We start from the raw sequence: 24,895 nt of genomic DNA, 5'->3' as shown, positions 1-24,895 counted from the left end.
CGAAAATAGACCTTTATACACGATGAGTGGTTTTTCTAGGTCTAGCAAATTGCTTTCAGTTGTTAGAATATTAATGTGGTCGAGGGTCTCTGCAGTTGTCTTTCCTACTAACTGGAATTATTCTTTCCACAGATCCAGCCAAATTAACAATACAATTATTCAACAACAAGCTTTTGAGGAATTCATCAATTTCCTCTTCAAAAGGGCCCACACTAAAGTTGCTTTCCACGCTAAAACAAGTCCAATGAACTTCCATTTGGACTTGGTCCAACAAAACTAACAGCTTTGAAAAAGGATGAATAAAACAAGTAACAGCTTAGACGCGTAGACGTGGGCTTAATTATGATATTTCTATCGTTGTTAGAGATAAACATGGCCCCCAAATACCTGATTTATTTCCTTGTTTCTTAAGGAATAATCTGCAATCCGCGGTGGGAGCCATAAAACAGACTCAAGTAGTATGACAAGAATGACATTGGCTGTTCTGGGTCTAAGGCTAAAAGCCTAAAACCAGATTCTTATATAATGAATTATTTCTTTGCCACGTGGTGGCAACTCATAGGTCACATTGACTGTTTTTGCTTAATTGCTTTTTCATCGCGTTCATCACAATTTACAAGGGGTTTTAATTTTGATTGTTCAAAATTCTTTGGGTCTGTAGAATCACTTTTCAAGTTTAAGTGGGACATCCTTGGTTTTGTATAAGTTTTTGAATTTTGGATGAAATGGCTTTTAACATCCAAAAAGTGATTTGTAACAATTTAATAGGAGTCATCACTTGAATCAAGCCATCCACTTCAATATTCTCTGATTACTTTAGAGGATGTGAGGATGTGAATAAACAAAACAAAAAGGTCATTTATATATATAAGACACCTCCTATACTTATTGCTTTTCCTCTTTAACAAATAACTTAACGATTTTGCCAATAAATAAAAAAGGAAAAATGAAAAACTGAAACGATGTCTCTACTACTTTGACCCTTTTTGAAAAAGTATATATGATTTTTATTTTTTATATGAAACTTAAGTTAAGCTTAAACACGTGAACTTTTGAGCTAACGAGGAATGCATACCATATCAAACAAGAGAGTTGTATGGTAATAAGCTATAATTTGCCAAAATCATAACAATTAATATGGAAACAGTTATGGGCATTTTGGGGAGGAAAAGTTTTAGGTCCATGCTTTTTCACTAATTTTTAGAGTCATCAAAAAAGAAAAGAAAATAATGGTTTTTGATGGATAGAAGATAGAACAATAGATGACTCGACTGCAAATTAAAGGGTGTCTTAAATCTTAATGATTTGCAAATTACAGGGGTGTTTTGGTAACTATGATTAAGCATTGGAGTTGGAGGCGTGTTAATAAGTGACCCAAGATAAAAGGGTAAATTATAGACACTATCCAACCAAGTAATTACGTTAGCCCCCTAACCCTTGTTTTCCCGAACCCCAATCCCCATTGTTGGAGCTGAGCATTCATCAGTTAATTTCACGGAATGTTCTTCTAAACATTTCTAAAACCCCAAACCACTCTATATAAGATTTCTTCTAAAGTTTCAAGTCTCACTTGATTGAGAATGATTTGCCCTTTAGAATTAATCATTTAGATATTATTTTTTGCTGTCAGTTCATAAAATGTGAGACCCTCCACTTTCGATTCTGCTTGACTACTCTAACACAGAAGCCTCGTAGAGGTTTCCTGTTAAAAAATTTCCAATCTGACTTGGATGAGACATCCAACCCCATCCCATACGCACTGAATATTTTGACAAAAACTTGGTTAAACGCGGTTCAGCAACAAAACTTGTGGTTGTGGATGGTTGTACATGGACTTTTAGTGGGAATTATTGTGAAATGAAACAGCTAATAAATCGGTCGGATTTAATGGTGAGGACTGAGGAGACTTTGAAACTTGAACCAAAAAGACTTTGAAACATATATTTATTAATAGCTCTCTCTTATGCAAACGTCTCATATTGAAGCTTGAGAGAATTGAGAATAGAAGATGAAGGTTGGTCTTGTTATTTACTTTCTTCTGATCTATCTCTCATGCTTTGTTGCCCAAAGCCATGCAAGTCAAGCAAATGCACTTGCCAATCTTTACAAGAAGAAGCTTCAGGGAAAAATAGCTGGTATCGACTTGACCAGTGATGAGATGAAGATGACCCAAATCATTACTGAAGCAAAAGTCCTTCCACAGGAAGGGTTGAAGGAGAAGGATATGATAGAGAGGTTGCCTGGACAGCCCCCTGTTGGGTTCAAGCAGTATGGAGGTTATGTCACGGTCGATGAATCAGCCGGGCGGGCTCTTTTCTATTACTTTGCTGAAGCTCAGGATGCCAAGTCCAAACCTCTACTTCTTTGGCTCAATGGAGGTACTTTGATCTTAATCTTCCTCTCCTCTTTCTTCCAAATTATGGATGTTTCAGTTATATGCTCCATTTTTCTTGTAATTGTCAAACTCGTAAGACATGGAAATTAATGACTCTTAAAAGGGTTTGGAGGGTGGGGGCTTATATACGGATCCCTGCCTATCTCCGTGGGGTGCCAATGTGAAACCAATCTTAGCTTGCTTCTATATGTAAGAAGAAAGAATATGTGAGTCATTTATTAATACTTCTTTGTTACTATATTATGGGTATTTCATTGGTAGTAGTTCAAATTGTTGGTGGTGATTTAATATGTAACCTTAATCCTTTAATACTAATTATAATGTTAATTATTATTTATTTATAAGTAGTATTGCAATAATAAGAATAATAATGAAATTTGATGTTAATTCTAGTAGTAATAAATACGTAATCGATATGAGAGTAGTTTCAATGTTTTTTGGTGTATTTGATCTGTTTCAAGGCCCCGGTTGTTCTTCATTTGGATATGGAGCAATGGTGGAGCTTGGTCCGTTCCGTGTTCACAGTGACGGCAAAACACTCTACGAGAATCATTATTCATGGAATAGAGGTCGAGTAGTATTTTATTTACAATCTTTTTCCCTTTTGTTTTGTTTTGGTATTACGTACAGGGGAATCAAGAGATCCATTCAGCTACTGCATGGGTCATAGCTGCAGGCATCTTTTTCCCTTGGTACGTAGAAGATGCATGGTAATCTTGATCTTGAATTTCGTTTTGTTTTTCTTCTTTCTGGCTTTTTTTTTTCTTTGTAGTGGCCAATGTGGTGTTCTTGGAGTCTCCAGCGGGGGTAGGGTTTTCATACTCGAACAAGACATCTGATTACAATACAAGAGGAGATGGAAACACAGCCCAAGATAACTATGTTTTCTTGGTGAATTGGTTGGAGAGATTCCCAGAATACAAGACCAGGGATTTCTATATAGCTGGAGAGAGCTATGCTGGCCACTATGTTCCTCAACTTGCTCATACCATTCTGCTGCATAACAAGATTGCACCAAACAACACCATCAATCTCAAAGGGATCATGGTACTCTCTCTCTCTCTCTCTCTCAGACAAATATTCTTAATATTCTTGTGGGTTATTACGACACAAGTAGTATATACTATATAGTAGGGCTGTTGGTGGTGGCGGTTCCCTCATAACTTCTTTCTTTGTTGGAGAGGAACGTTTCTAGCAGGCGTCGCAGCTCCCAGACACCATCCTTGACTTCACGAACCTCCATGCTGGTTTCAGTGAGCCTATGCTCCAGCTCGTGGACCCTGGAAGACAGCGGCTCCTGTTCCCCCATGACGGTAGGCTCTGATACCAAGATGTTATGGGCCTGGGCGTAGGATCTCGTCACGGGTCGGTCCACGGGACCTTCCCTTGCGCACAGACCCTATTGTGATTTCCTAGTGGGTGATTTGTCCAAGAGACCACCCGAACTCTCCTTGCTCTCTTCTTAACTGGGAAAGTTGAATGCTTTATTCCAATTCATAGCCTCCTTAAATAGGAGATTACAAGAGGGAGCTCCTTGATGTATTCGGCTAGGCTAGGATAATCCCTCTCTAAATCAAACTCAAACTCCTACTTCTAATGGTGAACAAACTCCTACTTCTTGTGGCAAACAGAACACTTGCTAAGAACATAAGATAAGATAAGGATAAGGGATGAGGGATAATGTAAGCTGGCGGCGAGTTGGCGAGCAGAGCTGTTGTGGCAAGATAAGTGTGGGTCCCCTGATGAGCTGTCGTATGGGCCCGCTCCTTATTGCTGCTGCCGGCGGCGGCAGTAAACCTTTCCCTCGAATGCATCCATAACAAATCTGGTCCAGTCCAACATTGGTCCATTTATAAATGGGCTGGACCAAATCCAATCCAAACCCCATATAAACCGGATCTAGTCCAGTCCAATTGAAATGCCAATGGACCGGATTGGACCCAATCCAGTCCAAATTAAATGTTTTCCTCAGAAAATGTTTTCCCTACTCACACTTCGTAAGAATCCACAGTGGTCACTATGAAATAATAACAACAATCAACGGACAACAGCCTCTCAATACGTACGTGTCGTCTTTCAACAATCAACGGAGGCACTGAACTAGGTTTCAAAAGTTTCCATATGAACGGACAGCGGGCTTGTTCGAACTTTTGACCTTGTCCACTTTCGGTCCATTCTATGAATGGATGATTCATGTTCGGACCGGTCTGAGTCCATATCAATTTTAGGAACATCCAAATCCGTCCATAACACTTCTAATCGGACGGAGTCCAACCCGAAACCGGTCCATTGACACCCCTACTATAAAGAGCCATTAGGCAATCAATTTACAGTTTACATGATCTGTTGTCTTTGCAAAAATTGCAGATCGGAAATGCAGTGCTCAACGATGAAACTGACATGAAGGGCATGTATGATTATGTTTGGACCCATGCTCTATCTTCCGATGAAACCAACAAGGCAATCAACACATACTGCAATTTCAATGCCACCAAATTGAGTGAAAAATGCTTGAACAGTCTCATTGAAGCTGAGATGAATGTGGGCTTTATTGATATCTACAACATCTATGGCCCCCTGTGTTTCTCTTCCAATCTTACAGAAAAACCCAAAATGGCCTCGGTAAGATTGGTTGTACTTGTACAACAGTCTTCATTGTTATATATCCAATGAAGACTGTTGGTACTTGGTTGTTAGTTCCTTTGAACAATATTTGGAAAGACAATTAAACAGACTGCTTGTTTTAATTTGCAGCTCATGAAATTCGATCCATGCAGCGATTATTATGTGATTGCTTACTTAAACCATCCAGATGTCCAAGAGGCTCTTCATGCCAATATCACCAAACTCAAATATAAATGGCGACCCTGCAAGTAAGTAACAGAAAGGAAACCAGTACTTAATTGTGCTGATCATTTGTTCTTCTCTTTCTTCTTTCCACAACTTGAGCTTTTTAACGGAAATCAGAAAAACCGCAGCCACGAAATATACAGCAACTGGTCAGACAGTGCATCAACAGTTCTTCCCCTCTTACAGGAGCTCATGGCTGAAGGAATTCGGGTTTTGGTTTTCAGGTAAAGAAGAAGTTTCCTTAGGCTCGGTTTGGAAGGAGTATAAATGCAAAATGTAAATATATACTGTGCAAATGCATACAAAACATACAAAATATAAGGTTTTGTACTCTACATATTTGCTTTTGTACTCCTTCCAAACTGAGCCTTATTTCCTTTAAAAATTAATAGGATCTAAGCAATTTTGACGATCGATCTGGGTCCAATTGATGTGTCTTCAACTTGTCCCCTAGATCTATATCAAAAGGGTTCCACTTGATTCTTCATGAAGGTCCAAACAGAACAAGATGAATTACTGAAGCATATAATAAATAAGAAATAATAGGTTTTGCACTGTAGGTATTTGTATTTCTATTCCTTCCAAACTCAGTTTGGGAAGAGTAATAATACAAATATGTACAATATAAATATAGGTTTATAAAATACAAAATACGAGGCTTTAAACTGTACATAATCATACTGTCAAAGTACCTAATACCAACAAGTCTTGTATCAATCGAACACTGTGAAGATGGTGGGTGTTGTGCAAATATAAGAAATGTTGGATCATAAGAATTCTGAATTAAACTGTATATCTATAATAATTCATAATTATAAATGCCTCCACCTATAATATTTATATTCATCTGTAAATTGACATCAATTCCAAGCTAGCACCTACACCCAATTGTACGATAAAATTATAATTTCTAAGGATAAACTAAACAGTAAAAACCCTTGATCTTTGGGAGTATAATCGAACTTTAAAATATGTCATTTAAAATTTACTGACACATGTCATTTAAAATATTCTCATTCTACCTTTGTCAGAATATTTCTTAAGTTCTCATTATATTTATTGCAGTGGCGACGTAGATGGTAGAGTTCCTGTAACTTCAACCAAATATTCTCTGAATAAGCTTCAACTTCTAGTAAATACGTCATGGTATCCTTGGTACACAAACAATGAGGTAATGTTTTCTCAATCCTCTTATAATGGGCTTGGTTTATTATATATCCCACTTTCCTCTTTTGTTCAAGGAATTAATAACCTACTAATCAGATCTTCTAGCCCCATAATGACCATCTTTTGGATGGTTCAAATCAGATAGCTTGAATTAGGATTGTGATCTCGGTCCAAATTCGGATGGGATTTGGCAACATCAGAATTTGATCGGTATATAAACTTGTTATTTTTGCTAAATTTGGAGTTAAGGGCAGCTTAATAATTTATGAAGTCAAGTGGTCGAGAGTCCCACTTGCAAAGACCCAAAAGACATTAAAGGTCCTCGGAGTAGTCTTAGGAGTGAGAATTCCGACGATCAAATTAGCCGAAGGTTATAAGATAGTTGAGGTCATAGTAAGATGAGTAATGTGCAAGAGTCTGAGTGATGCCCTTTTATAGTCGGAGTTGCCCAGGGGCCTAGCAGTGGGCGAAAGGTAACGATCCTATGAATCAAGGTCATGAATGCAATGGTTACTCGGGCGAGATCCTAGTGGCTGAGCGTTACTCCATAATTAATACGTGGGGAAGAGAGTTCAGCTGAGATCATAACGCCTGTAGTAAATGTCGTTGCAGTAATGACCCCAAAAGGTTACAGTGTTGCCCTTAGGTGAGGTCGAGGTGACGAGATTATCTTTAGGGTGTATCACGTGTCATCATCCAATGGGGTGATCAATTATGCCTATATCACTTATATACATAATATAATATATGAAATTATATATCTATATATATATAAAATAATGGAATTAGAAAGCAGAGTTTCAGACATTGCTGACTGCAGGTTCCATGAAGTTTGGAGATCTCAGATTAAATCAGTAAATTATTGTCTGGAAAATTTTATGATCTCAGACTAAATCAGTAATATAGTTTGGACAATTTTATGATTCTATTGGGCTTTTAATACGGTTTAGAACATTTTATGATTCTATTGGGCTGGACCCAATTAGAAAGCCCAAATAACACCACCCCTACTTTTCAAACTAGCATCGTTTTGAAATGAAAACCGAACCAAATTGCATGTAAGTTCAGTTTGATTCAGTTCGATTATGCGGTTTGGACTGTACAATGGACACCCTTATTTGAGTGACTTTTGAACTTGGAGATCTCTTATCTAGAGTTGGCATTTCACTTGTTGGTCATAGGTTGGTGGATACACTGTCGTGTACAAGGGTGGCCTAACATTTTCTACAGTAAGAGGAGCAGGTCATGAGGTCCCAAGCTACCAGCCACTGAGGGCACTTGACCTTGTTAAGTACTTCCTCCATGGAAAGCCCCTTCCCTCACTTTAAAGCATTTCCCTAATGCACCTTAGAAGCAATGGAGCCAATAAAAACCAAGTATTTGAAATCCTCCTACTAGTAAATTTATATATGCATTATGTGTGGCAATTTGAATACTAATAATTTTAGTATTTTTTTATCAAAATGATGTAACAGAGACACAAGTATTCAAAGCATATTGTTGTGATGGATCTGTTGCATTTTATAATGTTGTAGTGATGAATGCGTTGATGCATGACCAAAATAAAATATCATCCCACTGTTCATGACAAGTATTTCAAAAATTTATCCAAAAAAAAAAAACTAAATACCTAATTTCAGATCTTCTTTTGTTTATTAGTGTCTCTCGGCATGCAATTGAATTCGATAGCCAGATTGATTAACATGTGATTTTGACAAACTTTTTAGTTTGTTTCAACTTTCAGCCCATACCACCTCTTGTGAAAAACCTCACTTGTTGAACCACTAATCAATTTGACTGGGATACATTAATTCTCTTTTTCTATTTTCTTTGTATTTTTAGCCATTTTGATTATTAATAACATTAATTCTCATTTTTTTCTCATATATTTTCAATATTGTAAGATTTGGATTGGACATGAAACCGGAATGCCTTCTAAGTCATGGGTTAAATGGCAGGCCTAACCATTGGTTCAACCTGATGACCCGTCACATTATATACAAAAATTGGTCGGATGTTTTATAATTTATAATAAATTAATGACTTGGACTGGTCATCCAAAACTGGTCGGATCATTGAAACCTATATGGTTTCCAATGGTTCAAACCAGTTCTTGAACAAGTCATCCAATTTTTCAGAAATTTGAAAAACTAATGTTAAAAAAATAATGCATATCAGTTCTCAATTTTCAACAGATCATCCAATTTTTTAGAAATTTGAAAAACTGGGGTTCCAAAGAACCAAAATATCCACTAGCTCCTGATTTTCATGGTCCAGCCATCCGGCCTAATCTAAGTGTTAGTACCTGGATGGAAAACCTATTTTCTTTTAGATTTATTTTAAATTTTGCATTCTATTTCTTTCATTAAAAGACAGTTTCTTATTTTTCATATTTATTTTTATTTAATACGATGAATATGCAATATTATAAATTTGTCCAAATATTTTTTACAAAATTTCTATACCTTTCTCTATGTTTGCATTTCTAACTTTCTATTTTTTTAAATATGTATTATTTTATTATGAATCGTGGGTTTACCCATTTGACCCAAATGGTTGAGCTACTAACCCACCATCCAATAAGAAAATGGTTACATTCCCAGTTCAGTTTTAAATTTTGTATTCTATTTTCATGATTAATAAAAATACTTCTTATTTATCATACATACTTTTGTTTATTATGATGAGTATACAATACTTAAAGATGAGTTTAAATTTTTCTTTATTTTTTGTAACTTTTTATATTTTTACTTATTTATTTGTGGGGTTCAACCATGCTATTGGAAAGTCATGATATCCAAAAAACTTGTGACCAATCAACAGATATCATAAAGTGTTAATCAATTAGATGGTATTTACCAAAATTCATTCATCATTTTGATTGGTCAAAGTTCTTCCAGTATGATATCTTTCTGGCATCATAGATTTTTCCATAATTATGACATCGAGGTTTGACCCATTTAAATTAAATAGGTTTAAATGCTTTTGTTTTCAAGTTAGATTTAAAAATATGGGTTTTATACCATTAAAATTATTATGTATGGATTTAACTAGTGAATTTATGATGAAAACAAAAAACACCTCAAATATAGGATTCAATGAGAAAGAATGAGGATTAATACCTTAAATATGAAACTTAATGATTGGGAGTTGAATCAACTGAAAAGTAGCATTCAAATTACATTTCCTACCCTCACAAAAGAGAGGGACCGAATTCAAAAAGAGAAGTATTTTAGTTAAGAAAAAGTCCAAAACTCTCAAACTTCATTTCCACTTTTAATACTAGCCTAAATATAAATAAAAACTATAGAGAGAATGAGAGTTAATAACTCAAATATAAAACTTAATGGCAGGTAATTGAATGAACTTAAAAGTAGCATCCCAATTATATTTTCTATCCTCACAAAAGAGAAGGAACAAATTCGAAAAGATAGGTATTTTGATTAAGAAAAAGTCCAAAACTCTCAAATACCCCATTCCCACTTTTAATAATAGCTTGAATATAAATAAAAATTATGGAAGAGAGCGCAATCTTTGCCATTACCTTTGCAGTATCTTTTTTTCTTTTTACCTCTATATCCAAAATGTTATCCTCAATAATAATTGGTCATTCAATCAATGTTATCATACCAGCGGCCGAATTGTTATAAACAGGTTTGTGTAAAATTGTTCTCACTCATAATTAGTCAAGAGAGGTCGATTGTATCCTATTCTCTATTTACAACAATATATAAATAGACTTTTAGTAATAACGTATGTTCTATATGCATAATGATCGAATAAGACTTATTTAAATCTGTAATTTGTTAGAATCAAGATGTGAGCTCTCATGGATTCTATTGGAGTGCTCTAATTAAGTAGTTAGAGTATCCTTAACATCCCCCTCAAGTTGATAAAGGCAGAAGTAACAGACTAACAGTCAATCTTGTAATGGAAAATGGCAAAATGATCATAATTGAGACATTTGGTAAGGATGTTTGCAACCCAGTTTTTGGTAGACATAAATCGAACCTGAAGAAGCTTGTTAGCCACACCTTCGCAAATAAAAACCCATCACGACCCATTGGGTGCCCGTGACCCAACCCACCCTGACCTTCTTTTCCTGACCCTATTGGATAACTTGACCCATATGACCCACTCCTGAAATGGGTGGGTTTTGAAGTGGGTGGTTGGATGGGACAAAAGAGTCAGGGTCAAGATTGCCACCCCTACTATTGGTACATGGGAAATCTGCATAAGAATGCTGACATGGCACCCTGTAATTGAGAGTGCAGGAAGTTATGCAGGAGTCTTGCCTGAAATAAAGCCTGAATATTCGGCCTAAGTAGTCACAGTCACGCGAAAGCAGAAGCCCACTCATGGCACCTATCACATTTGACTCGTTCCTGACATTAGAGGTGATATAGAAATCTGGTGCACTATTATAAGTTTGGATTTGACAAGAAGCGCCTCTTCATGGTTCATACAAAGAGATGCGTTTCCATTCTGCTAGTTGCCAAGTTCTCTTCAAGATACGGCAATGGGGTTCATTTGAAAACCTGAAGGTATGGATGTCTATTGAACTGGATTTGGTCCAATTTAATCCGATCCAATATGAATCCATTACAGATAAATCAGGTTCAATCCAATTCGATGAAAATTTTGGATCAATTTAATGTATGGACCGTTCAATTTATTCAAATTAGTTTTATTTTAGATCGGTTTCAAGTTCCAAACTTAGCACATTGACCGGAGGCCTTTCTTCTTTGGTCTTGCCGTTGGTTTTTTGATGAAGACCAAAGCTCTATTGCTCCAGTTTAGTTCATTTTCTACCTGTCATGTAAATAGGAACTTCAATATTCTTGCTCATCTCATAGCTCAGAGGGCAAAAACTTCTACCCAAGACTATAAATCTTTTGCCATAATAATATAGTTTATTTACCTAGCAATAATAAAAAAAAAAAAAAAAATCTTAGCCCGAGACTTATATTCTTATCTTCTATAATGGATTACGGATGGATCAGGTCGAATCCAATCCAATAAACACTTTGGACCTTAAGGCCGAATTGGTATGATTCAATAATCCATCCAAATTGATTTTGATTTGAATGACCCAAAATCGATCCATTGACACCCCTGCATGAAAAAAGAGAATCAAGAGGTTAATATCTCTTTTATCTTATTTTAGCAAAAATTGTGAGGCTTTGGAATTCTGCACCACTCTTTAGCGGTGATAGACAACTCCATAGCATCATCACAGCCACAGGTCAAAAAGGGCAATAATCTAGGCCTAGCAGAGTAGTGGACCTGGCATTCAATAATATTAAGTAATAGGCCTAATGGTCCCAGCATGTCCACCAGGCCGTGGACCTTCCTGAGCTAGGCTATGCCTTTAAATTGGCCCGTACTCTTTTAAGCGAGTTGATTGTTTTAAAAGTGAAATCCACTCTCTAATCTCTATATGGAAGCTTTCAAGCTGCATTTTTCATTTATATTCCACAAAACCTTATAGTTTATATCATTTTATATGTATTTGCACTGTTTGGAAGGAATATAAATACAAATATGAAAAGGGTAAAACATTGTACTTATATTATTTTGTATGTATTTATATTGTATATATTAGAAATTATACCTTTTTTAAACTGAGCCTCAAGTTAAAAAAAAAAAAGTAAGTGAGAACCAAAATGGGATTAATTTCTGGGATTGAAATTATTTTTCTCCCCTTTTTTAGAGTGAGAGAGGCCTAACCATTGTGAAGCCCTCCGGTAAGAGAAGGATTGATTCTGGCTCTCTGGATAATAAACAGAGCATACTACCATGTTGGCATACCATCAAAAGCAGACAAGTACCAAACTACCTACGCAATGTCCAACTATTTTGTCGCTGAGACACGGCTTACTGGGCCTTTACACGCCTAGCCTAACTTGACCCATCTGTAGATGGGCGTGGATGTGGGTCAGGTAGGCTAGGCAAACTGTTTCCACACCCATCAAATGTGAATATGGATCCAATTATAGAGTTGTACCTGGAAAGTGAAAATCAACATTATTTGGCCCCTCAAAACAAAATGGGGCCAAACAAGATTGTTTTGTTCTTATGATACTACTGGCATAAGGACATTATTTACAAGCTTCCAAGAAAACGAAATGGCCTCTTGGATATGAGACGTGCCTCTTTCCATAATTTACTAATTTAGGGATGCCAACAGACCGGATTTTGCTACATGCTTTGCTCAACCTGAAACCAATTCAAAAGCCACTCCAAGCAGAAAAACCTGACCCAATCTGATAAAACAAATTGGGAGTAGGACTGCAACTTAACGGCTTGAGCGCGAAAGGTTGCGGAGAAAGCAAGTGAGGGCTAGGGCGCCTGAACTTGCTGCCCAAACGGACGAGTTCTTGCACAAGTTGAGCCTGTGCATGTCAGACTGCTGAACACTCGGACCTCACTTAAATTTGGGTTGACACCTTGGGTGGTTCGAGTTTGATTCTAACCCGGATCAATCCAATCCAAGCTTGTCCAAATACATACATAAATACATGTATTTTATTTATATATTTTTTTTCTAATTATATACATGTATATATACATATATTTGTGTATATTTTCAATCAATTTTATTCCTATATTGGGCTATAAAACCCAATAAAATGGATAAAAATTATATTCATAAATTCTTTTAAATCCAACCGTGTGACTAAGCCCAACCTTACTTGTGTTCACCTTCAACCCGACCCAATCTTCCCAAGTTGCACCTCCGATTGGGGTACCAGACCTGTGCCTACCTCATTCCATTAATGATATTGATACCTTTATATTCAGTAAATTCTTTTTATTTACAAATGTTTCGGTGGCATTACATAAATGGGATGGATTTAGTGCAGATCAACCTCCACCCAACCCGACCCAATCCAACATTGTTAGTTGGGTCAAGGCGGGTTTATCACTTAACCCGACCCACTAACATCACTAAAACCAAATTGTAGAAAATTGTAGAAAGAACTGAAGACATGGTTAGGTTTATAATCGTAAGAGAACCGTTGTTTCATTTATTTATTTATTTATTTATTTATTTATAGAAATTACGTAGGAGAACAGATATATACAACATCAAGAAGGATTCATAAAGATCAAACAAAACTTTAAATCAATCCCAATAAAAGAAAAGAAGTTGGTTTATTAATTAATTGTAGAGGAGTGGAGTGATGACTGGAAGAGGTTGCAATGTCATATCCCCATATTTTTGTTCAACCTTTATGATGACATCTTGCTTTGTAGTGTGCCCACCAGAAAAGCTAGGAAATAAAAAAACAGAACCCACTAAAAAGATGAAACATAAAATCAAAGTTTTTAAAATTGAATCGGATAATGAACCGATCAGAAGTGTGGTTTTTGGGTCGAACAGTCTGGTCGTTCGAATTGAATGAATAGTCCGTTCTGACAAAAAATAAAAACTTTCAAAATCACTGGACGTTTCGAATTGTTTGATCACTTGGATCAGCGATTTACTAACCAAATCAATGGTTTTTGACAAAATAACGATTTTGGGGTAAAACAGAACCGATCACCTGACCGATTCCCAATTTTTCCAGTCCAGTCCGGTTTTAAAAACCATGCATAAAACTGAACATCAGATCAAAAAATATCTTTTTCTCTCAGCTATGTCAATAAATTGCAAAGATCATGCTTTAATTTTGGCCTGTATTTTATTTGTAATGAACATAAGCATTAATTTTAGGGGGGAGGAGAGAGATTAAATGGTGGGTCATATCCTCTCTTTAACATGTGACCAACTCCATTTGTCCCCGATTAGTGCCAACTTCCAAACCAAAGAGCTCCTTTCCTGGAAGGAGCAGTATTGTAATGGGAGGACAGTCATGATATACAGCGCCTATGATGTGAACTTCAAACGGCCACACATTCCATGTCAAGGATTGGTATCCACCATTAATGGGTCCAATTAAAATAGCATATAGCACATGACTTTAACCATCTTCCTCATACTAACCATGGAGCTATGGTATGATCCATTTAACAAAGAGAGAGAGAGAAAGAGATTGGTTCATCCATGAATGAGCCATTATATTGGGTGCCCTCTCAAATTTCATGTTATCCATGTATAGAGCATCAGACAAGGCACTAATTAAGTCCAGCTTAAGGGACAAATGGATCAATTGTGGAGCTCTAAACATTTCATGTGAATTATTATTGATGAGGAAAAGAAACTAGACCCCTTTAGGAGAAATTGATATTTTTTGTTGTCTGGATTTTCAAGCCAAACAAGTGATAGAAGACATGGATTCTTACCCTGAGGACAGTGCCATCTCATCAGCACTCTTCTCATTCTATCAAATCTGGTCTTTCTGCAACTCCCAATGGGAATGACACAAACTTTACCAAAGAAGAAATGTAATTCAAAATTCTGCCACAATAAGAAGTCATCCTCTTTGAAGCAACCAGATCAAGAATTATAAATGGTATATATGATGGTAATTCTGAGCTGTTGAAATTCAAAGAGCAAGTGTGCCTTGCAAAGAAATACCAGGAAAAGTCCATTACCCAGTTTGTCATTTTCCAAAGAATTCCTGAACCGGGACCTGGGTTTTTCCAAAACAAATGAATTGATAAAGTGATAAATTTGTGGATTGAACCAAAACAAGCAAACATCAGACACATGTAAAGAAAAGTCATTGGAAATAGACCTCTCTGTTCATGCCAAACTAACATGAGTGGTTTCTCTAAATCTAGCAAATTTCTTCGAGTTTTTAGAATTTTGATGAGAAGATCTGCAACTCTTTTTCTCTATTAATTGAAATTGGAATTATACGCTCCATAACAGCTACGAGGTATTTCACAGATCCGGCCAAACCCCCAAAACAGATCGGATATCACTGCCCCTTCCATAACCAACCCTGGGAATTGGGCCCCAAGACCATGCTTTTGAGGAATTTATCATCAAGTCATCAACTACCTGTTCAATGGGCCCCCACCAAAAACCTCTTCTTCACGAGCATAGGTCCATCCATTGTAAAAGAAGTCAAATAATTGGGTTGGATTAACATTTTAACAAGTAACAGCCTAGACTTGGGCTCAGGTTTTTTGCCATCTCTCATGCTTGCTTAATGGATACACCGAGCAGGATTTTGGTGGGGGCCCAAAACATGCTTTTGGTTAAAGATTTATCTGCGGTGGGGGTCATAAAACCGACTAAATTATTATTATAAGAATGAAATATTGCTGCAGGCTCATGGCTAAAAGATTAGGGTTGTTTACTAGAACATCCCTTATAGTTTGAAATGGATTTATTTAATGGGTTTTTCATTAGATGATAGTGAAAAATAATGGTTTTGATCTTAATGTCTATTTGAATAAATTTAATCAAAATAAAACAAAAATAAAAATATCATTTTTGTCCCTAATAAGACATAAACAACCACTCTATTTAATTTTATTTGGTCACTTTTGTTTACTATTAAAAGAAGTATTAGGGATACTTTTGGAATAAATAAATATGGGTTCATGGCTTTAAACATTTTCAAGTCAGCTTAGCTGTTTAGGTGATCATGTTGCTATTTTCAGATGACAAAACAAAAACTTTTTAATAATAGATTGCCAACTACAAGGGTGTTTCAGTAAAATAAAAATTATAGCATAGGTTTAAATAAATCCGTAAAAGTATAGGGGTGTTTAAATGATCCTAATGATTATTATTTGCCACATGGCAATTCATAGGTCACAAAGGATACGGAAAATCATGGAATCTCTTACTCTTGAGGTTGTTGGACTCCGTATGAAGACACATTCTGAGACATGGCTGTTGTTAGCTTGTTGCTTGCTTCTTATAATATAGAGTTGGCATGGATGAGGAGTATTCCAAGTAACCAATTTTTAGTTCATCTCTTGGGTCAGTCATCCAATCACGTTACACAACATCAGATCTGTAAAAAGGTCCCACATGACTGGCTGATGCTCTGGTTCATGATTGGTCCAGTATCCTCCGGTTACTGTAGAGGATTTGAAATAGGAAACCGCTGATAAGTAAGAGGGAGGCAGTTACAGCGACTAGAAATGTGCTAACTTTACATTCGACCCGACCCGACCCGTTTGCACGGAATATGGACAAACAATTTGGTTCAACGGTTCAACAAATCGGAACTTTTAGTGGGAAAGATTGTGAAATTTAACAGCTAAATTTTATCAAGTTTAGTTGTGAGGAAGACTTTGAGATATATAAATAGTTGTCTTCTGTGATGAAACTTGTCTCATATTGAAGCTTGAGAGAAGAGAATAGCAGATGAAGAAGGTTGATCTTGTTATTTGCTTTCTTCTCTCTCTCTCATGCTATGTTGCTCAAAGCCATGGAAGGCAAGCAGATGCTCTTGCCCGTCTCTATCAGGCGAAGCTTCAGAACAAAGCTGGAATCGACCTGACCAGTAGTTATGAAATGAAGATGACCCAAATCATAAATGAAGCTGAAGTCCTTCCACAGGAAGGATTGAAGGAGAAGGATATGATCGAGAGGTTGCCCGGACAGCCTCCTGTTGGGTTCAAGCAGTATGGAGGTTATGTCACGGTCGATGAATCAGCTGGTCGGGCTCTTTTCTATTACTTTGTTGAAGCTCAGGATCCCAAATCTAAACCTCTACTTCTTTGGCTTAATGGAGGTATTTTGATCGATCTAAATCTTCTGCTTCTCTTTCTTCCTTTCTTTGAAATGGGTTTTTCATTTCTGTGTGGTCCATTTTTCCTACCAGTAGTTCTAAAACTTATAATACATGAAAATGACTGCAATGGGGGCTCTTCATGTGTGCGTGGGGACTGATGAGGGGTCCCTCATTTCATGTCAAAACGAGGTGGGGAGTGGGGCCCCTCTTTGAACCAACCTTGCTTTTCTATGTGAAAAGAATGTGAACCATTTCTTTAACAATCAATCATTCTTGTTATTATTATTGTATTGATACTTCTTTGGTAGTTCAAAAATGCTGATGGTTAGTTCATCTGTTTTCATGTCCTCAATCTTCTATGATTAATAAGTAATGATTTAAAAATAATGGCTTTTGTTGTTAATTCTAGTAGTAATTAGTAGTCAAAATCAGAGAGATTTGAATGTTTTTGGTGTTTCATCTCTTTCAAGGTCCCGGGTGTTCTTCACTTGGGTATGGAGCAATGGAGGAGCTTGGTCCATTCAGAGTTCACAGTGATGGCAAAACACTCTACGAAAATCGATATTCATGGAATAGAGGTTGAGAATGTTTCAATCTTTTTTTCCCTTGATAGAGGTTGAGTCATTCACAATGATCTTAATTTCCTCTCTTCTTTCTTGTTTTTAATAGTGGTCAATGTTTTGTTCTTGGAGTCTCCTGCTGGTGTAGGCTTTTCTTACTCAAACAGGACATCTGATTATGCTACAAGAGGAGATCAAAGTACAGCTGAAGATAACTATGTCTTCTTGGTAAATTGGTTAGAGAGATTTCCTGAGTACAAGACTAGAGATTTCTATATAGCTGGAGAGAGCTATGCCGGCCATTATGTTCCCCAATTTGCTCATACCATTCTTCAGCATAATAAGATTGAGCAGAACAACATCATCAATCTCAAAGGGATCATGGTACTCTCTCTCTCTCTCTCTCAGACTGGGTTACACAAGTATCATTCAGAGCCATTAAAGAATCAATTTACATCTTTACATATTTTGTTGTCTATGCATATATTGCAGATTGGCAATGCAGTGATCAATGACGAAACTGACCAGAAGGGCATGTATGATTATGCTTGGACCCATGCTCTGTCTTCAGATGAAACCAACATAGCAATCAACAAATACTGCAATTTCAGTGAGAGTGAGCTTGAATGGAGTGACGAATGCATTAACAGTACTAATGAAGCTTTTATGAATGAGGTCTTAATAGATATCTACAACATCTATGGCTCCCAGTGCTTCTCCTCCAACCTGACAGAGAAACCCAAAAAGGCCTCGGTAAGATTAGCTTTACAAAATAACAGCTGAATTGGTGGTTAGTTCCTTGGAACAAAATTTGAAAAGGCAATTAAACAACGAAGATTTCTCAAAAGAATTTCATCTCTTTAAGAATCTTATATGAAAGTTTTACTGACTCAGACAGATTGCTTGTTGTTTTGCAGCTCATGAACTTCGATCCATGCAGCGATAATTATGTCGTTGCTTACTTAAACCAGCCAGATGTCCAAGAAGCTCTTCATGCCAATATCACCAAGCTCAAATATGATTGGCAACCCTGCAGGTAAGTAACAGGAAGGAATCCCTCTACTTAGCTTGCATGTTTTCATCATTCTTCTCACAACTTCAGCATTTTAATAGAATTCATAAAAATCGCAGCGATGTACTCACTAAATGGAATGACAGTCCATCAACAGTTGTTTACCTTCTACAGGAGTTTATGGATAATGGAATTCGCGTTTTGGTGTTCAGGTTAAGTAGTTTCCTATTTTTCCCTTGAAAATCATTAGGATCTAATCATGAACAGAACATATATAGCATGAATTTTGAGGATTTGAATCAAATTGACTGGGCCTCATCTTAATTATAACCTATATCCTCTAAATCAAAAATGGTTTCACTTGATTCTTCATGAGGATTCAAATGGAACTGGATGAATTACCACTGAATGTCTGAAACCATGCATCCGATGATAAAGATTGGCATACTAAAGCATTGGTCTAGACCTTCGGTTTTTGTATTTTTGTGAACCATCAATGATGTCACAATTTAAGAAACATAACCCACTCAACTCAGTTGATAATTCCTGCTAAAATGGTATTTGCATCACTTATCATGGTTCTCACTGTATGAATTGCAGTGGCGACGTAGATGGTAGAGTTCCTGTAACTTCAACCAGATATTCTCTGAATAAGCTTCAACTTCAAGTAAATACGTCATGGTATCCTTGGTACACAAAACGTGAGGTAATGTTTTCCTAATCACCTTATAATAGACTCTCTCTCTCTCTCTCTCTCTCTCTCTCTCTCTCTATCTGTCTGTTTTTATTAATAAATTATTATCTTCATGCAAATTAAAAGGACCTGAGCCAGCTCATTAGCTAGGCCAGGTTTTCAAGTGCACTGAGTGTTGGGCTTGAGCCCAAACACAAATGGGTATCTTTAGACATTATCCAGGACTATTGGGCCATAGAAAACTTTCTTATGAATTAATGTACCCCACCAAGCAGATCTTCTAAGCCCTCATAAAGCCATCTTTTTGGATGGTTCAGATCAGATCACTTGATTGACTTCTGGGCTTGGAGATCTCTGGGGGCAAATCATCTTCTTATAATGGGAATATGTGGATTTAATTACTGAAATCCGCCCCTCAGTTTTCAACTTTTCATGTAAAACCAAAACCATATATATGATGATATATGTAGATGTGGCATTTCACTCGGTGGTAACAGGTTGGTGGATACACTGTTGTGTACAAGGGTGGCTTAACGTTCGCTACAGTGAGAGGAGCAGGTCACGAGGTCCCAAGCTACCAGCCACTGAGAGCACTTACACTTGTTAACTACTTCCTTCATGGAAAGCCCCTCCCCCGCAATGCCTGAAGCACCTTATAGAAAGCAAAGAAGCCAAAACTACCCAAATATTATTTGAAATCATGAATATATTATTTGTAGTGTCCTCAATTATACTTCTGCCATTTAATCAATGTTATCTCAGCAGAGGTCGGATGGTTAGACCGTCCAGTCAGTCCAGTTCAACCATTACCAATTCATCCAGAATTTTCCATTTTATGTCTTGCCAGCATTATAGATTTTTCTTTCATTTAATAACTAATAATCATGGTGATGAATAGGTTAAGTACTTCCGATTCACAATTAATTAAGAATCCTCATTTCACCTCCAAAACATTGATAACAAAAGGGACCCTGACTTAATTTCAAATTTGGCTTGTTTCAACACAATGAGAGAATTGCAAATTATGAGTAAAAGAAAGGAACAAATGATCCCAAGTTACATACAGGGCGGAGTCAGAAATTTTATATACAAAAATGAATTGGAGAGAGGGGGGAATAAATATAGATGGCCATAAGAAGGCCAACCCATTAGAATGGGAAATGGGGGAAGAAAAAATTTATATACAAAAAATATTTATAAATGGTGATTTCTGGAGTATAGGGGGGCCAATGGGCCATGGCTCCCTGGGTCCCCCTGGCTACTCCCTTCCAACATAAGGTCTCAACAACCGGTTCCAACAGCCATTGCTTCTGTTCTGTGCATTGAGAATAGCCCTTGTCCGGTCCCACTTGTTTTGAATTCGCATGGGCTTCCCACAAAACATGCCTTATTCACATTTAGTTCCTTTTCTATATTCTTGTAAAGCGGTAGGTATAGTAGCGGCTGTTTCTGAAACCGGTGTCGAGGGCCAACCATTCAGTACTGAGTCCTACGTGGGGCTGGGAGATTAATTGAACTTGATTTTCTTATCCTAAACGTGTTCTCTAAGCAAACATTTGATGGCGATTGGACGTCCAATTTCAATTTTTGGAAGTTGGAACCTCTCAAGGTGTGAGGCATTAATCAATCAGATTATCTAAACAATAGTGGACCACGTATATCCCTTAATTTTTTCTCACTCTCGGTGGATCATTTCATCTCTAGATGGGATTCATCCAAATCCAATAATGGGTCTGATCTTTCAAAGGTCTGCTACTTAACGTACCCGAAACCACAACTATAGCAATCTGGCATCCTCAATCCAATCCCTTCAATAAACAACATCATATTCCAACTAGTATTCTTGTTTTAGTATTAGGATAAATTATTGAAGCATCCCCTCAAGTTTTTTATGGTTGTTGAAACCTTCTTTTAACTTTATTAATTGCAAACATCTTTCTGAACTTTCTGATAAATAGTTACAAATAGATCGTCTTCTTTGTTAGAATCCTCTAACAACAGTTACAAAAATGTCCAAAATACTCATAAAGTTAATATTGGGATCCGTTTTCATGGAAAAAAAATAATACAAATTTTATAAACAATAACAAAAAACAGACAATTTAAAATTGTAGTTTTCAAAAAAGAGATAAGGGTTTGAGGTAGTGAATCATATAAAGAGAAAATTTAGAAAATAAACACTTTTGTCAAAAGTAACTGAGTGGGTATTTTGGACATTTTCATGACTCTTTTTAGAAGATTCTACTAGAGGGGGTCTACTTGCAACTATGTCAGAAAGTTCAGGGCTGGTGATTGCAAAATAAAATTTTCATTTATTAAGAATTTGGATTTGCTTCAAACAAAAAACGGTTTCAATACATTCCAACATAATATGTGTGCGTACATCTATACTACTATAAAAAGTACGAATAGCTTCAAAAATTTATGGGATTTTTATTGACTAAAATACCCCTTTTTTGAAATACAATCCCTTTGTTGTGAGGGTAGAAAATGTAATTTGAATACTATTATTCCATTCAGTACCTTCTCATTACATCTCACATTTAATGTATTAACTCTCATTTACCCTCATTGAATCATATATTTAAAGCATTAATTTATTCTCGTCACTAAATTCTACTAATTAAATCCATACATAATAAATTAATAATTCTAATAACAAAAAAACTTACACTTTTGAAAGCTACATGGAAAATAGTATTTTTCATCTAGGTGGTGGTAAGAAATTAAACCATTTTGGGTCAAATGGGTCAATTCTTGTTGCCACAATTATACAAAAAAAGTTGAAAAATAGATAAAATGGAAACATTTTTAGCATCATATATTTGACATATTAAACAATAATAAGGGTATGAAACTTTCTTTTTTACTAAACTACCCCAATATTTGAATTTAGTCCTTCTTTAATTGTGAGGGGTCAATTGGGTGAATCCATGATGTCATAGTTAAATAATAAAATATTTAAAATAGAAGCAAATTCACAAAGTAGAAAAATAGGTCATTTCTTTGATATTTTATATTAATCATATTAAATAGTCGTAAAGAAGAATTATTTTTATTGATAATGGAAATGAAATACAAATTTTAAAACCAACCAAAAAATGAAATTGATTTCCTATTTGGTCAGGGTCAATAGTTCAACTTTTAGGTCATGTGTCAATATTTAATGTCATAATTAAATAATAAAAATTAAGAAAATGAAAAAAAAATAAAAAATACATCAATTTTGCAATAAAAACATTTGGGCGCATCTCTAATATCGTATGTTCATCATATTAAACAAAACTAAGTGTGATAAATAAGAATTATTTTGATACAAATGAAAATATAAAAATTGTCAAAAATGTAATTTGAATTTAGTCACTTTTTAATTGTAAGGGCAAAAAATGTAATTCGAACTATGTTTTACCTCGTTCAAATCCCTCACATTAAGTCATATATTTGATGTGCTAATGTTCATTCTCTCTTATTAAATCCTAAATTTAAGTTATTTTTTCACTAATAAATGCTATTAATTAGGTATATGTCCAATACTTTTAAGAATATAAAACCATAATCCAAGTGATGACTAAGCAATTCAACCATCATATTAAACAAAACGCGTTTTCTGAAAAAACACTTGAACCATGGGCATGCCTCGTAAGTCGGGACCCCACCGATGCATGAAACGTCAAATTTGGCGTTTCATGCATCAGTGAACCATTGCCCCCAATGGTTGACTGATTGGCAATTACGTGTATCCTATGTGGTGCTTACCTGTCAGCACATACATGAAAAATAGTGATGAAAATCACCTTACCAAACAGCATAGTGTTGCTCACTGCATATGAGGCAGAAACACTCCCAAACAAAATCAATGCATTTTTTTGTGAAAAACGGGTCTTGGGAGCATGGGCGTTTTTTCTTGAAAATCAGTCCCAAAAAGGACCCACACTTCCAAACACCATCTAAGTTTATAAGTGATAAGTTTCAGTGTTTAAGCATTAAATAAAATAATGCCTAATCAACTAATGATTATAAACATTTTATATTTGATGTTAAATTCTCAAATTATTCAAATGATCAATTTAAAAGAAAGAAAACACAAGAAGAATTATCCATATAATTGATATTTGATTTATGATTATCCAATAGTTTAGAAGAAAGGAAATAACTTAGTTAATGCAAAAAACAATAAAAAGAAAAAGATTCATTAGGAAAAGAAATGGCAAAAATAATAAACTAGAGATGTTATATTTAGAATAATAGGTAAAGTTGATTTATTCAAGAAAAATTAAGAACTTGATTGGCCCTTTTTGCATTGGATTCTCCTAAAACACTAAGAGAACTAATAAAGTTTATTTGTCTTATTGATTTTTTCATTTTTATTCTTTTTATTTGGCCCTTAATTATTGAAGTGCTTATTCCATGTATTTTAAGCTATAAAAATGCATAAAATATATATTTTTTTGCTTACACCTTTTTACCCCTCTAGCTACGACTAACGCCTTGAGGCTTGAGGCTAGCTTATGCCTCATTCTGACAAACACTAGGAGTGTTCACGGGTCGGGTTGGATCGGTTTGAGTCATTTTCTTCAACCAACTCGACCTAGTTGGTTTACTTTTTGACTAAACCGAAATCGACCGACCCTTAAGCAAAACCGACCCAAACATGAAGGACCGGTTTGGGTCGATTTATATATATATAACTAAAATATTTATTTATGTTTAAGTTTATTTTTTTTTATTTTTTATGCAAAATCAAAGTATATATTTAAATTGATTAATTTTTTATACAAAACTGAATTAAATATTGTACCATTGTATTACATTTGTATTGGTTTTACTTTTTAGTTTTTATCATAAGTAACCAATATTTTCAAAGTTCAAACAAAACGCAAATAAAATATATCAAAATTTAACATATAGGGTAGAGACTAATTAATAATTACTTAAACAAATATAGGATCAGTTCGGTTCGGTATGAAAACCGAAACCGAACTGAGTTGTCAATTTATTTTCTCATCAAAATTGAAACTAACCGATAGTTTTGAAAAACCAACCTCCTCGAGTTGGGTCGGGCCGGTTTAGTCGGTTTGACATTTAATGTGAACACCCCTAACAAACACTTAATTCTTACATCAAGTAGTGAAGCTTAAGCCTTAAGACAAAATCTAAGTGTCTCGCCCCTCATGTCTCAAAGCTTAAGCTTTCTAAAACAATGTTGACACATATCTTGTTTGAACAATTTTAAACAGACTTTGTTGGGTGCATATCTGGTTTTGTTTCCTAAGTTCATTTCCCATGAAACTATCAATGACCCTCTACTATGTTGCTAATTGTTGGAAACATGTAATTAATGATGCAAGTATCATTTAGAGCAAATCAGGGGTTAAGTTCCAATACATGACTAACTTTGACAGTGTTGCCAAATGTATGGTTTGGACTGCTAGTTTAGTTCATCATTACGATGGTCTTTCTATTATATTTCTATCATAAAAAAAAAAACAATTATTCTTCATCACACTTATTTTTCTTTAATATTTAATATGGTTAGTTAATAAAGGATTCAATGAGAGAATGGGAGTTAAT

At 35.6% G+C, this 24,895-nt stretch overlaps 2 protein-coding genes across 4 annotated transcripts; both read left to right on the top strand.

Annotated features, from left to right (window-relative positions):
* Positions 1 to 1,901: 1,901 nt before the first annotated feature.
* Positions 1,902 to 7,936, top strand: LOC104613414 (serine carboxypeptidase-like 40). Of its 2 annotated transcripts, none has more exons than XM_010281212.3 (8): positions 1,902 to 2,378; positions 2,857 to 2,964; positions 3,168 to 3,442; positions 4,763 to 5,017; positions 5,150 to 5,268; positions 5,374 to 5,469; positions 6,311 to 6,416; positions 7,594 to 7,936. In XM_010281212.3, exons 1-8 carry the CDS (start codon positions 2,009 to 2,011, stop codon positions 7,738 to 7,740), a joined length of 1,476 nt encoding a protein of 491 aa, XP_010279514.1. In that variant the 5' UTR covers positions 1,902 to 2,008; the 3' UTR covers positions 7,741 to 7,936. The 2 variants fall into 2 exon arrangements, 1 of the variants encoding a protein (XP_010279514.1); XR_016078731.1 differs by having other exon boundaries at positions 1,903 to 2,378; positions 5,363 to 5,469.
* Positions 7,937 to 16,610: 8,674 nt separating this feature from the next.
* On the top strand, positions 16,611 to 20,160 carry LOC104613413 (serine carboxypeptidase-like 40). Of its 2 annotated transcripts, none has more exons than XM_010281210.3 (8): positions 16,611 to 17,058; positions 17,529 to 17,636; positions 17,767 to 18,002; positions 18,111 to 18,371; positions 18,536 to 18,654; positions 18,750 to 18,842; positions 19,231 to 19,336; positions 19,822 to 20,160. In XM_010281210.3, the coding sequence occupies exons 1-8, from the start codon at positions 16,689 to 16,691 to the stop codon at positions 19,969 to 19,971; spliced, it is 1,443 nt and encodes a 480-aa protein (XP_010279512.1). In that variant the 5' UTR covers positions 16,611 to 16,688; the 3' UTR covers positions 19,972 to 20,160. The 2 variants fall into 2 exon arrangements, with proteins under 2 accessions (XP_010279512.1, XP_010279511.1); XM_010281209.3 differs by having other exon boundaries at positions 17,728 to 18,002.
* Positions 20,161 to 24,895: the final 4,735 nt, after the last annotated feature.

This window comes from Nelumbo nucifera, chromosome 7, assembly GCF_055504915.1.
Source record: "Nelumbo nucifera cultivar China Antique chromosome 7, China Antique-T2T, whole genome shotgun sequence".
Lineage (NCBI taxonomy): Eukaryota > Viridiplantae > Streptophyta > Magnoliopsida > Proteales > Nelumbonaceae > Nelumbo > Nelumbo nucifera.
The sequence above is the reverse complement of the archived record's forward strand: the minus strand, read 5'-3'. Positions and strand labels throughout refer to the sequence as shown.